Here is a 23,283-nt window from a genome sequence, read left to right on the forward strand (position 1 = left end):
TCTTGATCATTGTCCAAGCAAAGAACAGTTCCATCTCCAAGGAAGGTTCTAGCAGACTATAGGCCGAATTCTCTAAATTATAAAGTCCCTCAATTCTCAAAGGAATGAATCTAGTCATTCGCTTCAGAATGTATCTCTTTACCAAATTGCATGTTTCTATGTCGCACGTTGTAGCTTTAAATTCCATGTTTAACCATCCTTGTTTGTTTGGGTACTATTGATGAACAGTTACAGTACATGCAACACAAAGCAAATATTGTGTCAGCATTTCTTCATTTTACAGTTGATGCAACATTTCCCCCCTCACAATTTGGGGAACACTTAGCGAAGTATTTCCTTTCAGAAAATGCAAGATGAAAAAAGAAGGGAGTTGTAATAGTACTTCCATCCACCAGAGTTAAATTACTGGCTGGAGCTCTGTGAAAATCAGTGGTGCTCTGACTTTAAAGCTGCAAAACTCTTTTCTTCTCGACGAAAAACTTCCTGAGCAGCTTTGCGGATTTTAAAAAAACTCATTTAGACAAACACATTTTCTCCTGTACCACATGATGGATATAAATTTATTGTGTCAATGTGTGTACTATAGTCTAAAACGAAAGAGATCCTCTCTTTTACCTTCAGATAAAACAAATGTCTGAATAGTAGTGTGGCCATTTCAGGGATGCAGACAAATTGCACTGTGATGTGAAACGCTAATCCAATGCTATTAAAAGATTTTGCTTCCCTTATAAGGAAGGTACAAAAGTTGGGTTCAAAGCCATGGTTTCCTTAAGATAAAAAAAAGGTTTTGATTTGTGCACCACCTAAAAATTTAGCACTTTTTTTTAAAGAGCATGAGCTATAGTCAGATGCTGAAATGGATTGAACAGAAGAAAGCATATTTTGAGTTGTGGTTGCTTAGATTGTAGAAGAAAACTTTGAGCTGGAATCTTCATCCGGTGATGCGTTTTTGTTTCTTCCATCAAGTTTTTAAATGAGAGTGAAATCCATAGTTGAAACAAATAGGCTTTGCACATAGGTTTTCCTATTTTGTTCCAATTTCCCACCTAAATTGATTTGGGTAGGACAGGGGTGGCCAACTCCCGAGAGACTGTGATCTACTTTCAGAATTAAAATCTGGCAATGATCTACCTCCGCTTTTTTTTTAGGGAGAAGAAAAGCCCCGTTTTTGAGGGGTTCAGGTCTAAGTTGTTGAGCTTTTTTTAGATAGAAGGATAGCCCCGTTTTTATACAAATACTTTCTTAGGAGGGATGTTCTGTTTTTGGTGGGGGTTAAAGGCAAGGGTCAAAGGAAAAGTGTCACTCTCAATAATATAGCTTTGAATGAAAATAGCCACAGAGAGAAAGCTCCATCTTCCCTTCTACTGATCAGACAACAATGGAGGGCAGAGCAGGAGTCAGTTTCAATGACGCTGAGGAAAGGGAGCCAGAGATCAACCCGCAATCTACCAAAACCTCGCGGGGATCTACCAGTAGCATGGCCAGGAAGGTTAAAGTGTTCATCTGTGGATTTGGTGGCGTTGTGGGTTAAACTACAGAGCCTAGGACTTGCCAGTCAGAAGGTCGGTGGTTCGAATCCCCACGATGGGGTGAGCTCCCGTTGCTCGGTCCCTGCTCCTGCCAACCTAGCAGTTCAAAAGCACGTCAAAGTGTAAGTGGATAAATACCTCCGGCGGGAAGGTAAACGGCATTTCTGTGCGCTGCTCTGGTTTGCCAGAAGTGGCTTAGTCATGCTGGCCACATGACCCGGAAGCTGTATGCCGGCTCCCTCGGCCAATAAAGCAAGATGAGCGCCGCAACCCCAGAGTCGGCCACGACTGGACCTAATGGTCAGGGGTCCCTTTACCTTTACTTATTCTTTTGGTCAGATTTAGGTTATACAGTGCTACCTTGGTTCTCAAACTTAATCCATTCCGCGAGTCCCTTCAACTCCCTAAACCGTTTGAAAACCAAGACGCGGCTTCTGATTGGCAGCAGGAGTTTCCTACACTCACGCTGCGTTGGATGTTTGGCTTCCAGAATTTTTTTGCAAACCAGAACACTTACTTCCGGGTTTGCAGCGTTCGGAAGCCGATTTATTTGACAACATGCATTACTCTGGTATAAGATCTAATGTAAATGAAACTAGATCACATGCTTGTTATATATTTGAATGTTGTGGCTCTTAATAGAATGAGTCAGATCTATGGTTTGATTATTTGTGGTACTAGTTTCGTCCTTTCATGGCAGCATGTGAAAACCAAATCTTCCTTACTCAAGGAAGCAATAAAATCTATCTGACCTAAACAGATTCTTTGTTTTTGTATGGATTTGTGTTCTGATGAGAGATTTTTAAAAGATAGGATACGAAATGCCCTGACATACTGAAATAAAAGTATGTGATTTTAAATCAACAACCATAATGTGTGTGTGTGTTTAAGATGCTTTGCAAAAGGAGATATGTAATCAGTCTGACCTAAAAAGGATGTATGTCAGTGAATAGGACTAAATCTTATATCCACTTTTTTATATTGAGACAATACCTTCATTTGGAGGTGAATCCCACTGATTTAAATGTTGTTTTATGATTGCAGGCAATGGAGGATATGCAGAAATAAGATCTGCCCAAGGCAGCAGAATTTAGTCCCTGCTTGTCAGCTTTGAGGGAATTGAAGCTGTGCAAAAGCACTTTTTGAAGCAGCTCTCTTGTGTGAGCTACTTCAAAGATCCTTTTGCAGTGTTCTAAGAGTTTTGCCATAGTGTTAATTCATATGAAATCCATTCTTTCTGAAGTTCTCAGTGTTCAGAGACTTTTATAATACCTGCTTGATTCTCCAAATCTTATCTTCTTGTAGACTGACAGAACAATATGTAGCGAATGTCAGCATAAGCCACCACATTCTCACTTCATTTAGCTTTTGTTCCTGATGCGAAGATTCATTCCAAGGTCTTTGTAGTCACTGAGAGGAATTCATGGCTGTTGGTCTTGAGTGTGGCACTTTGGAAATTGTGAAGAGGGGAAAGAATATTGGGCTCAGCCTTGGCTAATGCAATTTCTTTATGTTGCAGTGGGACAAGGTTTTGGGCTGCTGGGTCTGTAAAATTTAGAATCCTCTAGCTCTGTGCATTGCTGCATGTACATAGGCATTTGACGTGTTGAATATTATAAAGTTTAAAGAGGGGAGAATGACTTTGTCACAGGGCAGGGGGATTTGATTTAAATCCAATTGATCCAATACAATCAGTAAGACTTGATTTAAATCGTGTGGTTTTTTACAGAAAGACTCATTATTAATATTTACAACCAGATGAAGGTTTCCGATTGTGCAAATGAAATAGAACTGATAGTTAATTCTACAGATGGGGCATTAGCATGTGAAAACAGTCCCGATTCAATGATCCCCAGATGGTGGAGGTGTCAGGCGCCATCATGACGCCCAGGTATTTTCACTTAGTCGCAAGTGGTCATAAGCCAAGTGCAAAATTTCGCCTGGTGCCTGGAGGTCTCCACCTTGCAGTGATATGGAGAACTGCTGTCTTTCTGGGGTCACCCACCTTGGGAAATCATCTCCCCCTAGAGATCAGGTGGGCACCAACAGCTGGGTGCTTCTGCCAGCCATTAAAAGCATTCCTCTTTACCCTAAGCTTTTCCTGGTTATTAATCCCTGCTCCTGCCATCTCTGGATACTAAAACCTCACTTTTTTATTGATAAGACTTTTCTTGTTATATTTTGGTATATAGTTGTACCTTGGAAGTCAAACGGAATACGTTCCGGAAGTCCGTTCGACCTCCAAAATGTTTGAGAACCAAATCGCGGCTTCAAACAGAAGCCGCAAAAGCCCCGTCGTACATTCGGCTTCCAAAAGAATGTTCGAAAACAGGAACACTCACTTCTGGGAGCCGATTTGTTTGGGAGCCAAGGCGTTCAACATCCAAGGTACGACTGTACAGAGGTACCTCTACTTACGTTCACCTCTGGTTCTGTATCCTTCGGGATACGCACGTCGCAAACTCAAAAGTATTTTTCCGGGTTTCGCCGCATGCGCAGAAGCACTCTACGCGCCGTGCACATGCGCAGAAGCGCTCCACACGCTGTGCGCTTGCACAGAAGTGCTAAACCACGCCACGTGCATGCACAGAAGCAGCACCTCCAGATATGCACACCTCAGGATCCAACCAGAGCTCTGGAACGGATCCTGTGCGCAACTAGAGGTACCACTGTACATTGTTGTTCTCTTCTGTCAACCACCTTGGTATACTGTTGAAATGAAAGTGCCATATCATTTTAACAGCCAGCAATGAAATAAACCTCAGCATCTATCATATATGACAGGCGTGGCTAACTCCTGAGAGACTGTGATCTACTTTCAAAGTTAAAATCTGGCAGTGATTCAAAGTTGTTGACCTTTTTTTTAGGGGAGGGGAAATGCCCCGTTTCTTAGGGGGTCAGGGAATTTTCGGCAGCTCTTCTGAGGGAGGAGGAACAGAAGCAGCCACTAACCTTATGATTGCTGGCCAGATAACAGCCTCTGTTTCTAAACTCCGGCTTCTCTTCTGCAACAATAGAAGCCAGCCCAGGGAGAGGAGCCGGGGCCGGAATGGGGCCAGCGATCGACCACGATCTATAAAAACCTTGTAGAGATCGACTTGTTGGACATCCCTGATATATGAGACCCCAGAGGAAAAATCGACAGTCTTCTATTGGGATTTGTTTTTTAAAGAATACTCATTTATTTTGCTTGAGAATTGCCTATCTGTGGAAGTTCAGTTATAACCTAGGCCTAGGGGATGTTGGCCTGAATAACATTGAGGAATTTTGCTGGCCTTATGGAGATACTTTGGACTTCCCTCAAAATTCCTCAGGTGTTTTGCCTAACCAGGGAACCCCACATCTTTGAACTACTTCAGGTGAAATTTTGATGGCAACCCTAGTTGACACCAGTTCTCTCTCACGCATGAGGTTACTTAACAACAGGCAAATGTAGAGCATGTTGTGACTTGGAGCTGGCAGCTATAGTGTCAGTCTTAATCCAGCGAGTGAATGCAGATAATATGTCAGGAGCCAGTCTGTGACATTATATTCTGTTTTTCATTCACAGAGAAGTGGTTAGATGGGGAAAGGTGGGACACACACACACACACACACACACACACATATCCCCCAGTTGGGAATGTCATAACAGAAAGTGTACATCTGGCAACTTTCACTTCTCCATTTTTAATAATACAGGTTATATTGGCTTGGATCCAAAAGTTATATGCACACAGTGCAATGGGTGTTGTGTGAAAAGAATGAAAAATATGGCAGATAAGGAATATATAGGCCATAGCATATGAACTCTAGCAGCCCGTATAAAATCTTGCACAACACCTTGTGCAAATGGAAACTTAATCTGAATTTGGAGCGTTTTTCTCACGCAACATTCCTATTCCAGCTCACAAACTGCCCTCTCATAAGCAGAACAGGGAGTATGATAACTGGGCATCTTTAGACTCAAGCTGCTCCTCTTCCTTCTCCTTTTATCATAATCATCCATCCATCCATCCATCACTGTCTTCTGAGGAGACGATGAAGGCTGAGGGTGAAGTCTCCCATTTCTATGGGAATCTCAGACCAGTAAAAACCAGCCTCTTGATGGATACGGATTGGTTTTTGGAACAGTAGCTCCATCTCTGATATAAATGTTCTGGGCAACCCATCAGAAACTTATTTAGAGGTTCGTTCCACCTGCTTAATGATTCCGAGCTCCCATTAGTCTGTTTAGGCCAGTGGTTTTCAACCAGTGTGCCGTGGCACCCTGGGGTGCCTTGAATGATGGCCAGGAGTGCCATGAGCAACACTGGCCTCTGTCCCTCTTTCTTCTCCTCCTTCCTCTGATGCTCTTTTGCGTCTCTGCCTCCCAAAGGCTTGCACAGCTGTTTATTGCAGCAGCCCTGACCATTAGGTCTAGTCGTGGCCGACTCTGGGGTTGCGGCACTCATCTCATTTATTGGCCGAGGGAGCCGGCGTACAGCTTCCGGGTCATGTGGCCAGCAGAACTAAGCCGCTTCTAGCGAACCAGAGCAGGGCACAGAAACGCCGTTTACCTTCCCGCTGGAGCGGTACCTATTTATCTACTTGCACTTTGACGTGCTTTCGAACTGCTAGGTTGGCAGGAGCAGGGACCGAGCAATGTGGCCAGCATGACTAAGCCGCTTCTGGTGAACCAGAGCAGCGCATGGAAACACTGTTTACCTTCCCGCTGAAGCGGTACCTATTCATCTACTTGCACTTTGACGTGTTTTCGAACTGCTAGGTTGGCAGGAACAGGGACCAAGCAACGGGAGCTCACCTCATCGCGGGAATTCGAACCGCTGACCTTCTGATCAGCAAGTCCTAGGCTCTGTGGTTTAACCCACAGCGCCACCCGCGTCCCTACCTTGGATCCAATCTATGCTTCCAGGTGCCATAAGAAAGCTGCAGGATAGTGCGCACCCCGGAAATGATCTCTTTCAGCCTCTGCCTTCTGGAAGAAGGTACAGGGTTATAAAGACTAGGACTAGCCGCCTGAGAAAGTTTCTATTCAAATGCGATTTTGGTTTTAAATGCAGTGTAAGGTAGTCTCTATGGGCGTATATTTCATTTAATTATGGGGTATCAAAGTTTTTTAGGGGGCTAACCAGGCTGGGATAGCTGGGATAGCAGGCTTGTTGGTTTCTGAATGTCTGCTGTAGATTTTCAGTTTCGTTGTTCTGTATGGGACAGTGACAATAAAGATTATCGTAGAGATGGCAGCAGCTGCTGCCCAGAGGACTACCAAACGAGAGGAGGCTGAGGGAACCCTCCACAAGGGTCTCCAAAAAAAAGGGGTGAGAGGCTGGCAGCTCTGCAGGCAAGGGGTGACGTAACTGGGCTCCTGAGCCCCACAGGGGTGCAGCAGAACGAATGTAGTTGGTTAAGGGAGCCGTGGATTGGCCATTTTGGATTGGCCATTTTGTGCAAACACTATTAACTTGAGATGGTTCGCTCAGAAATAAAACCCAAGTTAGCAGACTATTAAAGCTTGGCTGCAGAGGAAGCCAAATCTCCAGACACTCTGGGGGATCGCATTAGATCACACCAAAATGTAGGAGTTTGTCATAGCAGTTCATCCCAGTGGGTGCTCACAGGGCACAGTAAGGGATTGGCTACACAGCCAGCCCCCTGAGTCGACCTCAGGACCATTATTATTATTATTATTATTATTATTATTATTATTATTATTATTATTATTAATATTATTATTAAAGCAGAATCCCTGAGGTCTGCCTGAGTTCATTTTAAAAGCATGCATTGGTTTTAAACAAAATAGTTTGTCCCTGATCTAATAACTGTTTTTTAAAAGTACCAACTTACTTCCGAGGGAATTTAGGTAACTTCAATTTTTTTTTGGGGGGGGGAAGCAAAGGTACCTAGCAGCATTTCAAAACTTGGTTGTTTTTCTTTTGCGGGGTGTGTGCGTATCTTTATAAAACTGTGGCAACTGTGTTGAGCGTGATACCAGAAATCTGAAGAAAGCCCTCCTGATTTCTCTGTGAAACTCTATAATGTTGTTTATGTACATTGCAACAGTAATGGGAGACACATAGGGTTTCATGTTCCTCAAAAGAGTGATACAGCTAAGGCAACAAAGCATCCCTTGTCTTTTGTTTTCCAGCTCACAGTTAACGAAGCCGCTGCTCAATTGTGTGTGAAGGATAACGCCCTGCTGACCCGGAGGGACGAACTCTTTGCACTGGCGCGACAAATATCCCGAGAAGTTACCTACAAATACACTTACCGGACTACAAAGTAAGCTGCTTTTTTTTTTAAAAAAAAAAAAAAGGCAGGGGGAGATCCTAATTGCTTTAATGAGGTTTATTGTATCAGAAAACCTGTTTTTATTTTTCTTGTTCTGCAGTCAGGGTCATAGAATCATAGAAATCTAAAGTTGGAAGGGACCCTGTCATCTAGTTCAACCCCCATGACCCTGAAATCAAGAGTCCCATTCCCTCCCTAACACATAGTCCTGATCTGGCCCAATTGCCTTCTAAATCCGGCCTGCAGACGGTCCGGGAATCAGCGTGTTTTTACATGAGTAGAATGTGTGCTTTTATTTAAAATGCATCTCTGGGTTATTTGTGGGGCATAGGAATTCGTTCATCCCCCCCCCCCCCAAAAAAAATATAGTCCTTCCCCCAGCATGTCTGAGGGACAGTGGACCGACCCCCTGCTGAAAAAGTTTGCTGACCCTGAATTGTGCACACCCCACCCCACCTATTGGGAGCCCATGAGTCTTGGCATTTCCACACCACATTTTTCCTAGTTGTTGCAGAAAATTGTATTTTTCGTAGATCAGGTGGCTTCAGCAGGGTTGAAGTTAAAAATCTGACCCCAACCCCGACACACTAGCTTCCTTTGTACAGGGAGGTTTTTTTATACAAAGGAGCATTTAAACATTCAAATCCTTCTCCACCGCCCATAATCTCTAATGGTAGTCCAGCAAGATTGAACCTTACGTCAGGTTCTTAAACTACAGGACATGCTTCGTGAACTTATCTGGAAATCAAGGCTTAAATGAGAAATTTCAGTTTTCTATCTCTCTGTTGCAGGCAAGGATTTTTCCAAGGTGTTTCTTTTTCTGAAGATAAGTGTGCGCTTCCTAGTAAAAACAAAACAAAATGTGTTTTCATCTCCTAGGTCTAAATGTGGAGAAAGGGATGAACTGTCACCAAAGAGAATTAAGATAGAGGTACTGTATTTTAATTTGTTCTGTTTAGTTGTAATTGCTAAAACCGACTTGCGTGAGAGAGGAAAGAACAATTAAGGCTTCAATTGGTCAACGGCTATGTTCTGCCTCACTCTCCCAACTGAAAAACAAATCCCTTAAAATACAATGCGTTCTATATAAATATGGTCCGGTTTATCAAAGGTTCTGTAGTAGTAACTTAAAATATGAGGGCAGTTGAAACAATATAGTGGAGCTTGTGAAGTTGTGAGTTTGGAGAGGAAAAGTTGACCAGTAACCAGGATAAAATAGATATATGTTCCATCTCCCCCTTCACTGCCCCAGTTTTATTTATTTATTGCTTTCAATGGGCAGTTTGAAATTGGTGTTCACCCTTTTCACAGCATTTCTACAGTGGAACAGGCGCAATAAATTCCTGCATATATAGACTTTCTTTTACATTTAGTTATAGTAGCAGTAAAACACACACAGCTGGCCTTTTGCACAGTTACACATGTTCTTCCCTGAAATAAGTAAAATGAAAATACCGGCCCATGAGGATGGGGGAGAGCTTTTCCCCAAAAAGCTTACGAGACCAGGATGTCTCTACTTAATTTTTTTTTTCATTGAGAAGATCAGCAGGTATTATTTCAGCAGAATACCAGGGGGAGAAAACACCGATCTGAATTTAAATATTTCACTTTATAAATATCGGGCTCATTTTACTGGAGAATATTTTTAGGAGTGGAATTTGACTGATGTTACATCCTCATCATAAGGCTCCTGTCTAGCTTCAGCTGTAGATCAGTTAATTGAAGCACAATCTTGTGCATGTTTGCTTATACCGTTGTGTTGAATGGGGCTTGCTGAGTGCAGCCTCAGTGCCATGCTAGATAAACACTGAATGTTTATCAGGCTAGGTTGTTGTTGTTGTTGTTGTTATTAAAAAATTGATTTCTATACTGCCCTTTATTAAAGATCTCAAGAGTGGTGTACAACATTAAAATTGTATTTTATGGAGCATAATAATAAAAACATAATTAAAAAGCATAGTAGTACACTGGTACCTCGTAAGCTGAACAGAATCCATTCCGGAAGTTTGTTCAACTTCCCAAACGTTCGGAAGCCATGTCAGAGGTGTGGGTTCCAAAGAACGTTCGCAAAACTGGAACACTCAAGTGTACAGTACAGTGGTGCCTCTGGTTGCGAACAGGATCCGTTCTGGAGCCCCGTTCGCAACCTGAGCAGAATGCAACACGCGTATGTGTGGGTCGCGATTCACCGCTTCTGCACATGCGCGTGACGTCATTTTGAGTGCATGCGCATAGCTGCTAACCTTCCCATTTTGGCGGGAAATACCCTTATTCCAGCGCCATTTCCCGCTGCTATCCCGGATTGTTAGATATCCCGTACTGTCCCCGGGACAGGTGAGGCTGCTGATCCCTTATTTTCAAATCTGAAAGTTGACAGCTATGTGCATGCCTGAGCGGCAAAACCCAGAAGTAACCCATTCCGGTACTTCCGGGTCACCGCGGGACGCGACCTGAAAAGATTTAACCCGAAGTGTCTTTAACCCAAGGTATGACTGTGTTCTTGTATAGTATATAGTTTGCGTAGTATACAGCATAATAATAAAAATAATCATAACGACAGTCCCCTTTCTTTAACAGACCATAGATTATTTAATGGCTGAAGGCCTCAGTAAAGAGGGATGTTTTGCCTAGTGCCTAAAGACATATAATGATGGCGCCAGGCGAGCCTCTCTGGGGAGAGCATTCAACAGATTAGGAGCCACCACAGAGAAGACCTGTTCCCGTTATGCTCATAGTAAGCCTATTGAAATAAATTAAGCCTCACTTAAGTGTGACTGACATTGGATGTTGCCCTTTATTCCATCATGGTTTTCTTCAGGCAAATCATGATCCTCTCTACCTCCATTTGAGGAGCACTGGCAACAATTTTCTGCACGTCTTGCTCAGTTATACAGTTTGGGTCTTTTTGTGCGTTAGAGCATCGTTTGACCTAAACACAAATCATTTTGTTGAGTAGGTGGAATTTTTATTTTATTTTTGGCTGTTTTCAGATGCCTCATAAACTGTGTTTTGTTGTTCAGATCTTCCTAATGTAGGGAAATAGCACGGAGAGAAACTCCTGCCAGTAGCTCTGGAATGTTCTTGCCCTGTCTAATGGATCTTGTTGCCATTAGGGAACAATTTCCTGATAGTCAGAAAAATGAACACATGTATACACACACTCTGGCTTATGGAGGTAATGACTAAACCTAGCAAAAACATGGAAATATATTCAGTATTTTTTCATTTGGTATTTTTAAAAAAATAGATCCAGTTTTAAATAATGTAGCTTGCAGACTAAGTAAATAGGCTGTCGATTTTACCATAATTTCCCTTCTGTGTTGAGGGATATGTGATGCAGCAGGCCAGTAGTTATTTGGATGCATATATTTCCCTGTAAAGGAACATTTCAGGAAATGGTCCCTTTGGATACAAAAATTCCTTTGTACAATTCTATTTTGTGTGTGTGTGTGTGTGTGTGTTTAAACTACTCTGGGAAAATGTCGAGGGCACATTTTTATTCTGTAACTGCTTGTTTTGGGTGGACTAAAAGTGAAGAGACAGGGCGAGGGAATAATTAGCGACTTACATGTTCCTATAAAAGCCAGTGAGAATTTTGCAAGGGGACTTTGAAAGTCTTGTTCCTTTTTGTGCAACTGAAAAAGGAAGGTAATTGCTGCGATCCGTTCTTGTACACATAGCCCTGTCCCAAAACTAGTAAAGGTAAAGGTACCCCTGCCCGTATGGGCCAGTCGTGTCCGACTCTAGGGTTGTGCGCCCATCTCACTTAAGAGACCGGGGGCCAGTGCTGTCCGGAGACACTTCCGGGTCACGTGGCCAGCGTGACGAAGCTGCTCTGGCGAGCCGGTACCAGCGCAGCGCACGGAAACGCCGTTTACCTTCCAGCGGGAAGGTAAACGGCGTTTCTGTGCCCTGCTCTGGTTCGCCAGAAGCGGCTTAGTCATGCTGGCCACATGACCCGGAAGCTGTACGCCGGCTCCCTTGGCCAATAAAGCGAGATGAGCGCCGTAACCCCAGAGTCGTCCAAGACTGGACTTAACTGTCAGGGGTCCCTTTACCTTTACTAGATGGGCTACCTTCCCAGGTTGAGGAGCCCCATTTGCCCCTCACTTCCCTCTACGGCACGTGCAGAGTCTGCCTTCTTGACCATTGGACCAACTATTGATCTCGCCCGCTCATTCTGACAATACCTGTCTCTATGGAGCAAGCAAGCAAATAATCCTTACCCCTGGTAATGCTTGAAACAGAGAATGCTTGCTGTTTGTTTGTTAAACAGTAAAACAATAAACAGGGCGGTGATGCAATGACTACTGCAGTCAACACAGGAGGAGGAGGTTTAACAAACTGAAGGACATCGTCCTCTTTCTATATTTCTCCCGATGGAAACATGCAGATGGGGACAGATATACCCTGCTTTAAGTCGTTTACATACCACCTTCTCTTGTGTATTATTTACTACAAAGCTTGATGACTAAGCTCTTTAGCAACGAAACATCGGATTACCAGAACGACGTCCAAGCACTGTACCACTGATTTATATCATAAGTGGACTCTTTATTACTGCAATTGTTCGAGGTAATATCTATTTTGGAAAGAGAAGAAATGAGCACTGAACCACAGATATATTACAAGCGAACTCTTTACTTACTGCGCTTGATATTGTTTAAGAAAAAACTTATTTGGGAAAGAAATTACTTTTGCTATTTTTATGGATGTTCAGTGTTTGTTTACAGATAGTTATATTGTGCCGTTTGTTTGCTAAAGACAAGGGGAAATATGGGTTTCCTCATTGAGGCATAATAACTTTTCAAGATTTCAGCCTGTCTGGTATTGTTCTTGCAAACACCTCCCATACAGCAGCAGGTGGTGCCCCCCCCCTTTTTTAAAAAGCTTAAGTTCTGGAAGTGCTATACAGCTTGCTGAAGCATGAGCCAGAAACTTTTATAGATGGCTCCTTAACCCTTGAATATATACGCCAAACTATTTTTTTCTCTTGCCACCTCAGTTCTCCTGCTTAGACGAGGACTGAAACGCAGGAGCCCAGATTGTCACTACAGTCATACCTTGGTTTTTGAACAGCCTAGTTTTCGAATGTTTCGGCTCCCGAACGCCGCAAACCCAGAAGTGACTGTTCCAGTTTGCGAACTACTTTTGGAAGCCAAACGTCCGACGGGGCCTTCCGCTGCTTCCGATTGGCTGCAGGGTCTTCCTGCAGCCAATCGGAAGCTGCGCTTTGGTTTCCAAATTTCCAGAACGGATTCCATTTGACTTCCATGGTATGACTGTACTGATGAGTCCCCTTCAGCCTTTCCACCGACGTCAGTGCGTGTAAAACACTGCCATTTTGATCTCAGGAGGCGTTTAACGTTTAACGCCTCTTTTCCGCAGGTGGAAATGATTGCACGCACACACACCCCGGGCGTGATGTGAAATGGTTTTCCCCGGTATAATAAAGAGGAGGGTTTTCCTCCCTCCCTCCCTCTCGGAGATGGAGGTGCCTGAGAGCAGGACTGCGTGGGCAAGCAAACCTACGGACGGCGTTGCAAACATCACCTCTGCAGGGTGAAGGAGTTTTGCATAAGCAACACAAAAGAAAGAGGGTGGAGGGTGTGTGTGGAGGCAAAACATATCACAAATTACACCCGATTACCTGTGAAAGCCTCCCCCCCCCCCTTCCCTCATGTGACCTCTCCCTTTTCTCGGTGGAGTGGGTGGGTAAGTTTGCAGGGAGAGGCGGGGGCGGAATCCCGGGAAAATGACAAGCGCTGGGAGCCGAGTGGGCGGGAGAAGGAATGCAGCAATTAGGTTCGGATTAGGGAGTAGCTATTAATGAGTTGCGGCGAGGTCCCTGAATGCCTTCTCACGTGCGACGAAACAAAAGCAATATTTTAGTTACATTAAGTTCCCACCCTCCCTCTTCAGCAGCTGCCTTGATGTGGGGGTGTGTGTGTAAGTGTGGACTTGATGTGGGTGCCCCCTCACTCCCCCCCCCCTGTGTCCATGACACCGACAGCACACAAGACTTTGTGTCTTTTTCCCAGAGGAAGCACAGCAAAATCACTGGTGGCTGAAGGAAAGCTCTTCTCCCTTCAGCGCTGTTATTTTGTGCAGAAAAGGGTGTGTGGCTAGCGGTGTCCCCCCCCCCCCAAAAAAAATACAGGATTGAGAGTTGGCAGGTCATGTGAGACAGACAACAGAGTCATTACAGTCCTATGGACTAAGCAGTACAAAGGCATCCTGCCGCCAAACAGCACATCCGTAAGCGGAGGTGGCGGGAAGATAGATGAGAGGGCGAAACTTGAAAGATTCAGTGGGAGTAAGAGACCTAGAGGGAAATGGAAGGGGTGGGTGGGTAGCTGGGAGGGCTGGAGGGGGGGAGGGAGAGAGGTTCAGCGTTCATGTCAGCATGAGTTATAAGGTGGGAGAGAAAGAACGAGGGGAAAAGAACGAGGGTATGCCCACGCCGCTGCCAAGCAGGGCTGAAAAGCAAGAGAGTGTGGGATTTCTTTCTCTCCCCGAAGATCACAAAGAACAGAAGCGGTGCAATCTGGTGTTCGTGTAGGAGAAGTGTTTGGCGGAGGGGAAGAAAGTGCCTGTGGGGTTTGGGAACATCTGCTCAAAGAAATCGCTTTAAGAACAGCCAAGTTGGAAGGGAGCACACTGGGTGTGTTTGATAGAGCAGGCCACAGAGAGCAACGGGGAGAAAGGAACATTTGGCTATCAAGACACTCTTCACCTCCTGCTTCTTCCGTTAGGGTTCCTTTTCATTGATTTTTAAATATTTTTTTAAAAAATCAATTTTATTAAAGGTTTTCAACAAATAATACAGTCATGCCTTGGATCTCAAACGCCTTGGCTCCCGAACAGATCGGCTCCCAAACTATCAAAACCCGGAAGTGAGTGTTCAGGTTTGCGAACGTTCTTTGGAAACCGAATGTTCAGTGGGGCTCCTGATTGGCTGCAGGAGCTTCCTGCAGCCAACCAGAAGCCGCGCTTTGGTTTCCGAACGTTTTGGAAGTCGAACAGACATCTGGAACTGATTCCGTTCGACTTCCAAGGTACGACTGTACAATATTAAAAAAACCAAGCAAAGCTGATACCTTAAAAGATCAAAATAATAAAAAGGAAAAGAAAAGAAAAGAGTGAGAAACCACACCCACATAAACACAAAATTGTATATTCTATCAGCCTTCTATCTTAATCTTCAGTTCACAAACATGAGATCTACGTCTTCCCAGCTCCCATCTTTCTCAGCCTCACACCTGACAAAAAACCACTCTGTCTCTCACACAGATATTTTCTATCCATCTTCTCTCTGAATTCATCTTCGTATCATCTTCATAGCATACTTATAAGAAATATTATTTAATATTAATTTTAAAAACCTATCAAAAACTTAATAAGAAACAGAAAAAAATAGGTACTCTCTTTTTGTTTTTAACATACACCTTTCTTTCATCCCAGGAAGAAGTAGGCGGGTTACAGATTTTACTTCTTCTTCATTTTTGCGGGGTGGTTGTGACTTGGACTTAGGGCCTGTAGTGGCATTTCTGAGTGATGAGCTGCGATGCTTGCTTCAGGCCACCTGGGCTCAGAAGGAAGAGTCATGTACAACCCTGGGCGGCTTCCAAAAAAGCAGGAGTAGAAGAGACCAGCTGGGTAGGAATGGGTATAGGAAATTCCAGTCACGTTCACCCCAGACCTCTGTGTTTGTTTGTTTGTTTGTTTTTAAAATAAATGTTTATTAGAGTTTCCAATTTAATACAAAAAACAAAAGTACAAAATTACACAATTAAAAAACAAAAACAAAACACATATAATTTCCAATACTTATTTCTATTACCTTGTTTCTCCGACCTCCTCTCACCTCCCCCTTTTGTATTCCAGTTCAAATCTTAATTCAGCAAATCCTTATTGTAACTTATTATAACTTATTTTAACCTATTACTCCACTTTTACATTACAGCTGGAAACCACTTGATTTCTGTCCAACAACTTTCTAACATTCGTTAATTTTACAATATTTCTGCAAATAATCTTTGAATTTCCTCCAGTCCTCTTCCGCCAACTCTTTTCCCTGGTGTGTTTGTTTTCATTCTTCCTCCCAATAAGCAGTGTTATCGTTGTGCAGTTATCAGTGAAACATGGTTGAAGCAGTGGTCTGAATGGTGCTTTGAATGGTGGTCAGGGGTGCCGTGGGCAACACTGGCCTCTGTCCCTCTTTCCTTCCTTCCCTCCTCTGATGCCCTCTTGTGTCTCTGCCTCCCAAAGGCTTGCACGGTTGTTTGTTTGTTGCAGCAGCCCTGGCTACAAGCTCTCCAGGCGAATGATGCCTCCGGGGCTGTCCAGGGGGTGCTTCCCAGGCCCCTGTGGGGCAGTGTGAGGAGGCACCTCTCTTTGGGGCAGTGGGGAGTAGCTCAGAGACAGGGGCAGCAGCTGCGGCTGCCCAGAGGACTCCCAAGGAAAGGAGGCTGAGGGAACCCTCCACAAGGGTGGGTGTTTGAAAAAGGGTGTAAAGGTACCCCTGACCGTTAGGTCCAGTCGTGGACAACTCTGGGGTTGCACGCTCATCTCGCTTTATTGGCCGAGGGAGCCGGCCTACAGCTTCCGGGTCATGTGGCCAGCATGACTAAGCCGCTTCTGGCGAACCAGAGCAACGCAACGTTTACCTTCCCGCTGGAGCAGTACCTATTTATCTACTTGCACTTTGAGGTGCTTTTGAACTGCTAGGTTGGCAGGAGCAGGGACCGAGCAATGGGAGCTCACCCCGTCGTGGGGATTTGAACTGCCGACCTTCTGATCGGCAAGCCCTAGGCTCTGTGGTTTAGACCACAGCACCACCTGTGTCCCTTTGAAAAAGGGTGAGAGGCTGCCAACTCTGCTGGCAAGGGGGTGATGTAACTGGGCTCCTGAGCCCCACAGGGGTGCTGCAGAAAGAATGCAGTTGGTCAGGGAGCCGTGGACTTTAAAAGGTTGAAAAGCTCTGGGTTAAAGGTTTAAATACTTCTGGTCGCAGCCACCTTCCTCCTCTCCTCTCTCTGCCGCTGCAGCCGCGGTGAGGATGGAAAGTCAGAGAAGCTCTGCCTCGCCACTTAGGACAACTGCGTTCACAGTGCTGTGAGCAAGACTGCAGCGCTCTTTAGGTATTCATACCGAATTCACGTAAAGGTGGCGGTAGAGTCACTAGTACAAGCCCTGCTCCGAGCAAAGCCTTCCCCCATTGAGCGGGGAAATCTGAAGAGAGCTTCTGACCACATCAGTTCATTCAGCAATAGAAGTTTGGGCAGCACCCATGATTTTGGGGCAGGGCGGGGCATCCACGATCCCCTCCCCACCTGTTGCTTGAGCACCCAAATGAGGCTTGTCGCAGGTGCCCGTTTTGCGAAAGCTGCCCTAGTAGGCTGATGAGCACCACGCATATTTAAACCATGTCTTCTTAAATGCGAGCTTATGGTAATCAGGAATTTCTAGGGAGCAAACTTTGCAGCTTTTCGCTCTGTGAGGGACAGCTGATTTCAGTCCACTTTGCTTCCCGTTACAGTTACAAGCCTTTTGGCGGGAGGTGGGGGTTTAGCAATGGTTCACCAGTGGTGCTAGTTTGTCATACAGAAAAAGGAGTCGTAATTTGATGTCCCTGTGACGTTATGCAACATGGGCTTCTGTTTTGTTGTACGTTTCCGTGCTTTCACAACAGAATGAAAGCACCGTGGCTGCGTCTGGAAACTGCTTGCTGATAAGGTTACTTATTTATTTCCCTTCCATCCTAATGTCTTAACTTGCACAAAGCAGATCTTTTGATATTCCTGATTGAAATTCCTAAATAAAACTTCAAGGAGTCTTTTGCTACCTTAAAAGCCAGCACATTTATTGTGCCACAAGCTTTCATTTAGGTAGAACAACTTGCACTCGAAGCATTTCTTTGTGCCTTTAAAAGAACCTACTTTTGTTATATACTTGCTCAGCTTCAAAACCTTGAAACATTTATTTTTGCCCTTAAAATAACTGCGGAAGAACTATTCTCTCTCTCTCTCTCTCTCTCTCTCTCTCTCTCTCTCTCCCTCCCTCTCTCTCCACACACACCATTGGCTGTAGTGATGATTTAAGACTGGAAAAATATCTTTAGTCTTGTGAATCGAAACATTCTGAAATAGTAACAGCTCCTTTCCCTGCTTTTTCATGTTTGCAGGATGGCTTCCCTGACTTCCACGACGCGGTCCAGAGTTTTTACCAGCAGGATTCAGTCAAAATACAACAGGCATTGTCAAAAGGAAAGTGTGAAGACCTGGCAGCGCTTGGCTCACAGGTAAACAACCTAGGGGGCTGCAATAAAAGGCTTCCTCATATTAATGCTTCTTACAGAACAATCACAGTTCTTTCCTTACAGGACACTCTGTCCCCGTTCTGCAGATCAAGGGGTCCTTCTGACCTGGCTGCGATCGTTTCACTTTTAGTGTAGGTGGTATGACTCACAACTGGTGTGTGTGTTTTTTTGAAAATGGCATGCTCAAACAAACACACACTCGTAACAGCTACAGCTTTATCTTCATTCATAGTAAGGGGATGAAGATTTTAAAGCAAGGGGCATCTTTCAGTGTTTTCTGCCTCTTTGTCAGTACAGAGTTTGGCATCTGGGCAGATAACCGCACCAGATCCCCCACAATCACCTGTCTAAGCTGTGCTGCCTTCGACTTTATGGAGGAAACTTGAGACTGAGAGCTCTCATTCTTCACCCCCTATTGTCCTTCCTCCCTGACTGCTCAGACTCTGCCTCTTCTAAGGCTGGTGTGCTAGAACTTATCACCTGCTCACCTGCTTCGTGAAGTGTAGACAGGTGACATAGCGTAGATCTTGTGTGTTGTGTGTTGTGCTGATACTTCAGTGGAGACCCAGCAGTTCTCTGGGCCATTGCAAGCTGAGCAGCGCAGATAGCAGAGGGGATAATCCCCACCAGAGTGCTGCTACCATGCTAGAGGGCACTCTCCGCGCTGCTGAACATGGTGATATCCTCTACAATTATGCTTCTCTGAGATCTCCTCCACTTCAGCCTCTACACCTGACTAGCTAGCCCTCGTCAGAAGCCCTGCCAGTCTCAAATGCTGCCTGCTGCGATTGTGCAGTGTGAGATACATTTTTTGCGTGGGATTTAAAAAGAAACTAAGCAATCCCTTAAAAAAGGAACAGATGAGAAAAGATAAAAATAAATAGGAAATGAAGATAAATACTGGCTCCTTTCAAATCTTCATAACCTTGTATCAATACACAGTTCTTTTTTATGGAAAAGATGTGGGGGAACTCGTCACAAAGTTTGTTTGTTTGTCTGTTGTGGGCCCAGCTGCAGTGCCACACGCCCCGGGCAGTGGCTAAATGTAAGATGTGATTAATAAACCCAAGCAGACAATGATCTGGATTAAAAAATGCCCACGACTTCATTGATTAAAGATATAGGTGGATTTTTGGCCCAAGCATTGGGTGTTTATCTCTTTCAACCTCCCAGACAAAAAAATATTATTTAATTTTAAAAAGGTAAGGGAACTTAGTTCCCCCGAATTTCTGCTCAAACCCGCCCCCCCCCCCCCGGTCAATACAGTATATTATGAGGACTAAATTACTTGGTCAATCCAAGGCATTTATTGATTCAAATTGAACTACGGGACCACCTCTCCTGGTATGTCCCACAGAGGAACTTATGGTCTTCAAACAAAAACATCTTGAAGGTCCCAGGCCACAGAGAGGTTAGGCTGGCCTCAACTAGAGCCAGGCCTTTTCAGTTGTTGTTCCGATCTGGTGGAACACTCTGTCACAAGAGACTAGGGCCCTGCGGGACTTGACATCTTTCCGCAGGGCCTGCAAGACAGAGCTGTTCCACCAGGCCTTTGGTCAGGGCACAGCCTGACTCCCTCCTTTGGCAATCTTCACAGAACTTTAGCCCAATGGTTGCCATCAATTTGATTTGAATTAATTTTATAATGAAATGATTTTAGAATGTTGTATTATTTTATTGTTATTAGCCGCCCTGAGTCCGGCTTCGGCTGGGGAGGGCGGGATATAAATAAAATTTAAAAACAAAACAAAAACTATACTTAAATGGTATATGTAGGTATACAGTCATTACAGACCAGTACACAACAAACACAGAACAGAAGATTACTCTGTTGTGCCATGCTGCCTCCTTCCACACCAGGCTGAGCATGTTCGATTTCATTTTACTTTCGAGCTGGTTAGATTCTCACCATCTGGGACTGCGCATCAGGAGCAGTTTCACTTTCAGGCCTCTGAAAAAAAATAATCCCTGAAACCACACCTGCTCTCTTGGCTTAGCCATGTCGTGGGTTCTGCGCTTACATTTTTTAATCCATAGGAGCACTGATGTCCTCAGATCCCCTCCGAGGAATGGGAACATATTGTGGTAGTTATATGGAGCCATTCGTTTTCTGAATCGGCGGTGAGTCTGTTTCTGTTGATGGACTTCCAAGGTCACCCTTGAGATGTTCAGCATCAGTATTATGAGGCTCGGCTGCCAGAAGATGTGCTATGAGTGTCGTGACATGTCTCTGTGCACCAGATAACGCAAGAAAGCAAACCAAACAGGACAGTGTCTCCTTGTGAACATCGCTGACGTTGTACAAGGGAAAGTTGTGCTAGATCAAAAAGCCTGCACCTAGCACCATGTGAACTTATACCTGGTTTCCAATAGGTGGCAAGCGGCTTCACGGCAAGCAACAGATTGGTATCAGAACATTTATTTAAGAAGTTAACAAGTGAGTCAGCCACTTCATTACAGACAGCACCAATGTGTCTCCTATCAGATTCTTACTGATGGCATTTCTTGCATTGGGTTTGTGAGCTCTCCTCAGCTGAGTTTCTTCTACCATCACAGTTCTATCTGGTTGTGCAATGGCTTCATCCTTGAAAGCACTGGCGCACTCACCAATCAAATGCCGTTCTTTCAGTGCTGAGAGCTTCAATTTCTACTGGTGTAGCTTTTTCACGTGGAGGATGCTGAGCTTATCCCCTCGTAGCTGCTTCCTGTACCTGCTGAAGACCATAATTACATCAGCTAGAAAAGTCCCAAGGAAGAGTTTTTCCTCATCAAGGAGGAACGCAAGAAGTCCGCATGCCAGTTTCTATTCATACTTCTTGAAGGAGAGGCCTAGAGAATGTCAGGAAGCTAGTACAGTGGAACCTTGGTTCTCAAACTTAATCCGTTCCAGGTTTCCGTTCGACTGCTGAAACGGTTCGAAAACCGAGGCACGGCTTCCAATTGGCTGCAGGAGCTTCCTGCACTCAATTGGAAGCCGCGCCGGACATTCGGCTTCCAAAAAACGTTTGCAAAGCGGAAGACTCACTTCCGGGTTTGAGGTGTCTGGGAGCTGATTTGTTCAGGAACCAAGGTAGCACTGTATTGTATTCACAGGTGAGAAGGAAAACTCAGTGCACCTGACCTCAGAAAGCTTGGGGAGTGCAATGAGACAGTTGTTACTGGATCTGAAGCTTGGTGTGTGGAAATACATAGCTTGCGCAAAGACCATTGCACCTGTGGCTGCAGATTAAACCAGATTGGTGTATGCACTGGAGATGTGGATCTGAAGGGAGAGATAAAGAAAAAATACCAGCCACCAAGAGAAACAGTTATGCTATAGGTATGGGTAGGAATGTAACTAACCCCTTGGAAAGGGAACATTCAGTGATAGAGGATGAGATGGTCCTGCAGCAAAAGGGCTAAAGCACTTCCACCACCTGTGGAAACGCAAACTTCTACGGGAAAAGCAAAATCTGAAAGCTTGCTTTGACTTTGATTAAGGACTCATCTAAATCCCGTGCACACATTTAACCTACACATTTTCAAAATTACAATTCTGCCTTTTTCCAAATGATCTACATCACAGTAATGGAAATAGATCACATTCAGAGTTTATAATTCTCTTGGCATTGATAATTTTGCACTCTCTTTTAGCAGGTTGTTAATTATCTTTCTCCTGTAGCGTATAAGGCCCTGGTCTTTTTCCAGGCGAAACTTTCACACTGTTTCCCCCCACAGTCATACTGCCATGCTACACTTTTCAGAATGGCAGATTGCTGGCATTAAAAAAAAAAATGGATAGTGCTATTTCCAAAAATAAAGCTTGAGGGAAATCTTGCCATAATTGTATTTGCAATTTTTCAAAGAAGGAAAAAAAAGTTGCTGTTGAAATATTAATTGATTGATTGATTAGAAATAGGCACCCAAAATGGGCAGGGGCTCATTCTGAAGGGTCATAAAGATGTCAAAATATTTAAGTGGGTTGAAAATAGCTGTAGATTTGTTTTCCTTTCCGTTTTTTGTTTGATTTTGGTACCCCAGTAGGATGGGAGGGAGAAATTTGGAACAGAGTAGTGAATTCTGATTAACTTTGAGAATTTACCCCAGTCAAATTCTGAATTGAAGCAGCTTTCTGTAGATTTCAGCTAATTGTTATTTTCTGCAAAAACAACAACAACCCAACAACCATGATGTGACCAAATGTACAAGTGTACTGAGATTCTTCTTGCGCTGTGTTTTACCTGTGTTCCTGAGTGCTGGTACAACACCAAAAGAAAAGAATCCTGACTATCGCATTATGATTGCTTTTTTGGAGTGTTTTATCAGTCAGCGTTGAGAGGGATTAATAACCAGGCAACAACTCTCAGATCCTGTCATCCTTACCTTTTGCTGGCTCCCTGGTTTCTTTTTGCTTGGAGATCACCAGCTCCACTACTGGTTGTCAGTCTCCTCCTTCCGTGATTCAGCCTTTCGTAGATAATTCAGTCTCTTCCCTCCATAATTCAGCCTTTGTAGGATTCCTGGCCGAGACTATGCCATTTCAGTGTACAGTACTTCACTTGGCATCTGGTTGGTGTAAAACGACTGTACTTAGTAATCATAATTGTAATTGTGGCAAGTCCCTAAATCTGCCTTTGTCTCAATTGCAGCCTGAGAAGATGATGGCCAAGCAGATGGAGTTCCTCTGCAGCCAAGCTGGCTTGGAGAGACGCCTTTCCACGGGCCTCTACAGACAAAATTCAGAAGAGCATTGTGCCAATGGCTTGACATCGGATTATGGTGTTGGACAAGGTACAGTAGCTTCCAGGCATGTATTTGCCATCACACATCTGTTTTAGAATTGTCAGCATTTGTGAGAATGGTGCAACAGCGACGATTGCTATATTATGACGAAATGAAATTTCCTGTGGTTAATGATTTCTTGGGAGAATATTGTGGGGGCAGAAATGTAGTCTGTGTACATACTGTGTTAGGAGAAATAAACCCTCTGAGACCTAGATTCCTTCGTGGTTGGCTCTCCTGCGGTTGTTCCCACCTGGCTTGGGTCATCCACATGATCTCACAAGCATTTTGCTAGTTCCAGACCATGCCTACAATGGCTGCTGTGAAAAGAGCTTCATGTTTCCATGCCACACGCCATATGGAAGCAGTCAAGTCACATGGGTGGAAGATTTTTAAGTTGCC

At 44.3% G+C, this 23,283-nt stretch overlaps 1 protein-coding gene across 1 annotated transcript in view; it reads left to right on the top strand.

Moving 5' to 3' along the window:
* NAB1 (NGFI-A binding protein 1) overlaps positions 1–23,283 on the top strand; it is a 43,312-nt gene that overhangs the window by 14,580 nt on the left and 5,449 nt on the right. Inside the window, exons 3-6 of the mRNA XM_079980106.1 lie at positions 7,657–7,790; positions 8,679–8,730; positions 17,986–18,102; positions 22,749–22,890. Of these exons, the coding sequence (XP_079836232.1) occupies positions 7,657–7,790; positions 8,679–8,730; positions 17,986–18,102; positions 22,749–22,890 (445 nt within the window). The remainder of the gene's footprint in view (positions 1–7,656; positions 7,791–8,678; positions 8,731–17,985; positions 18,103–22,748; positions 22,891–23,283) is intronic.

This window comes from Podarcis cretensis (genome assembly GCF_951804945.1).
Source record: "Podarcis cretensis genome assembly, chromosome: 1".
Taxonomy (NCBI): domain Eukaryota; kingdom Metazoa; phylum Chordata; class Lepidosauria; order Squamata; family Lacertidae; genus Podarcis; species Podarcis cretensis.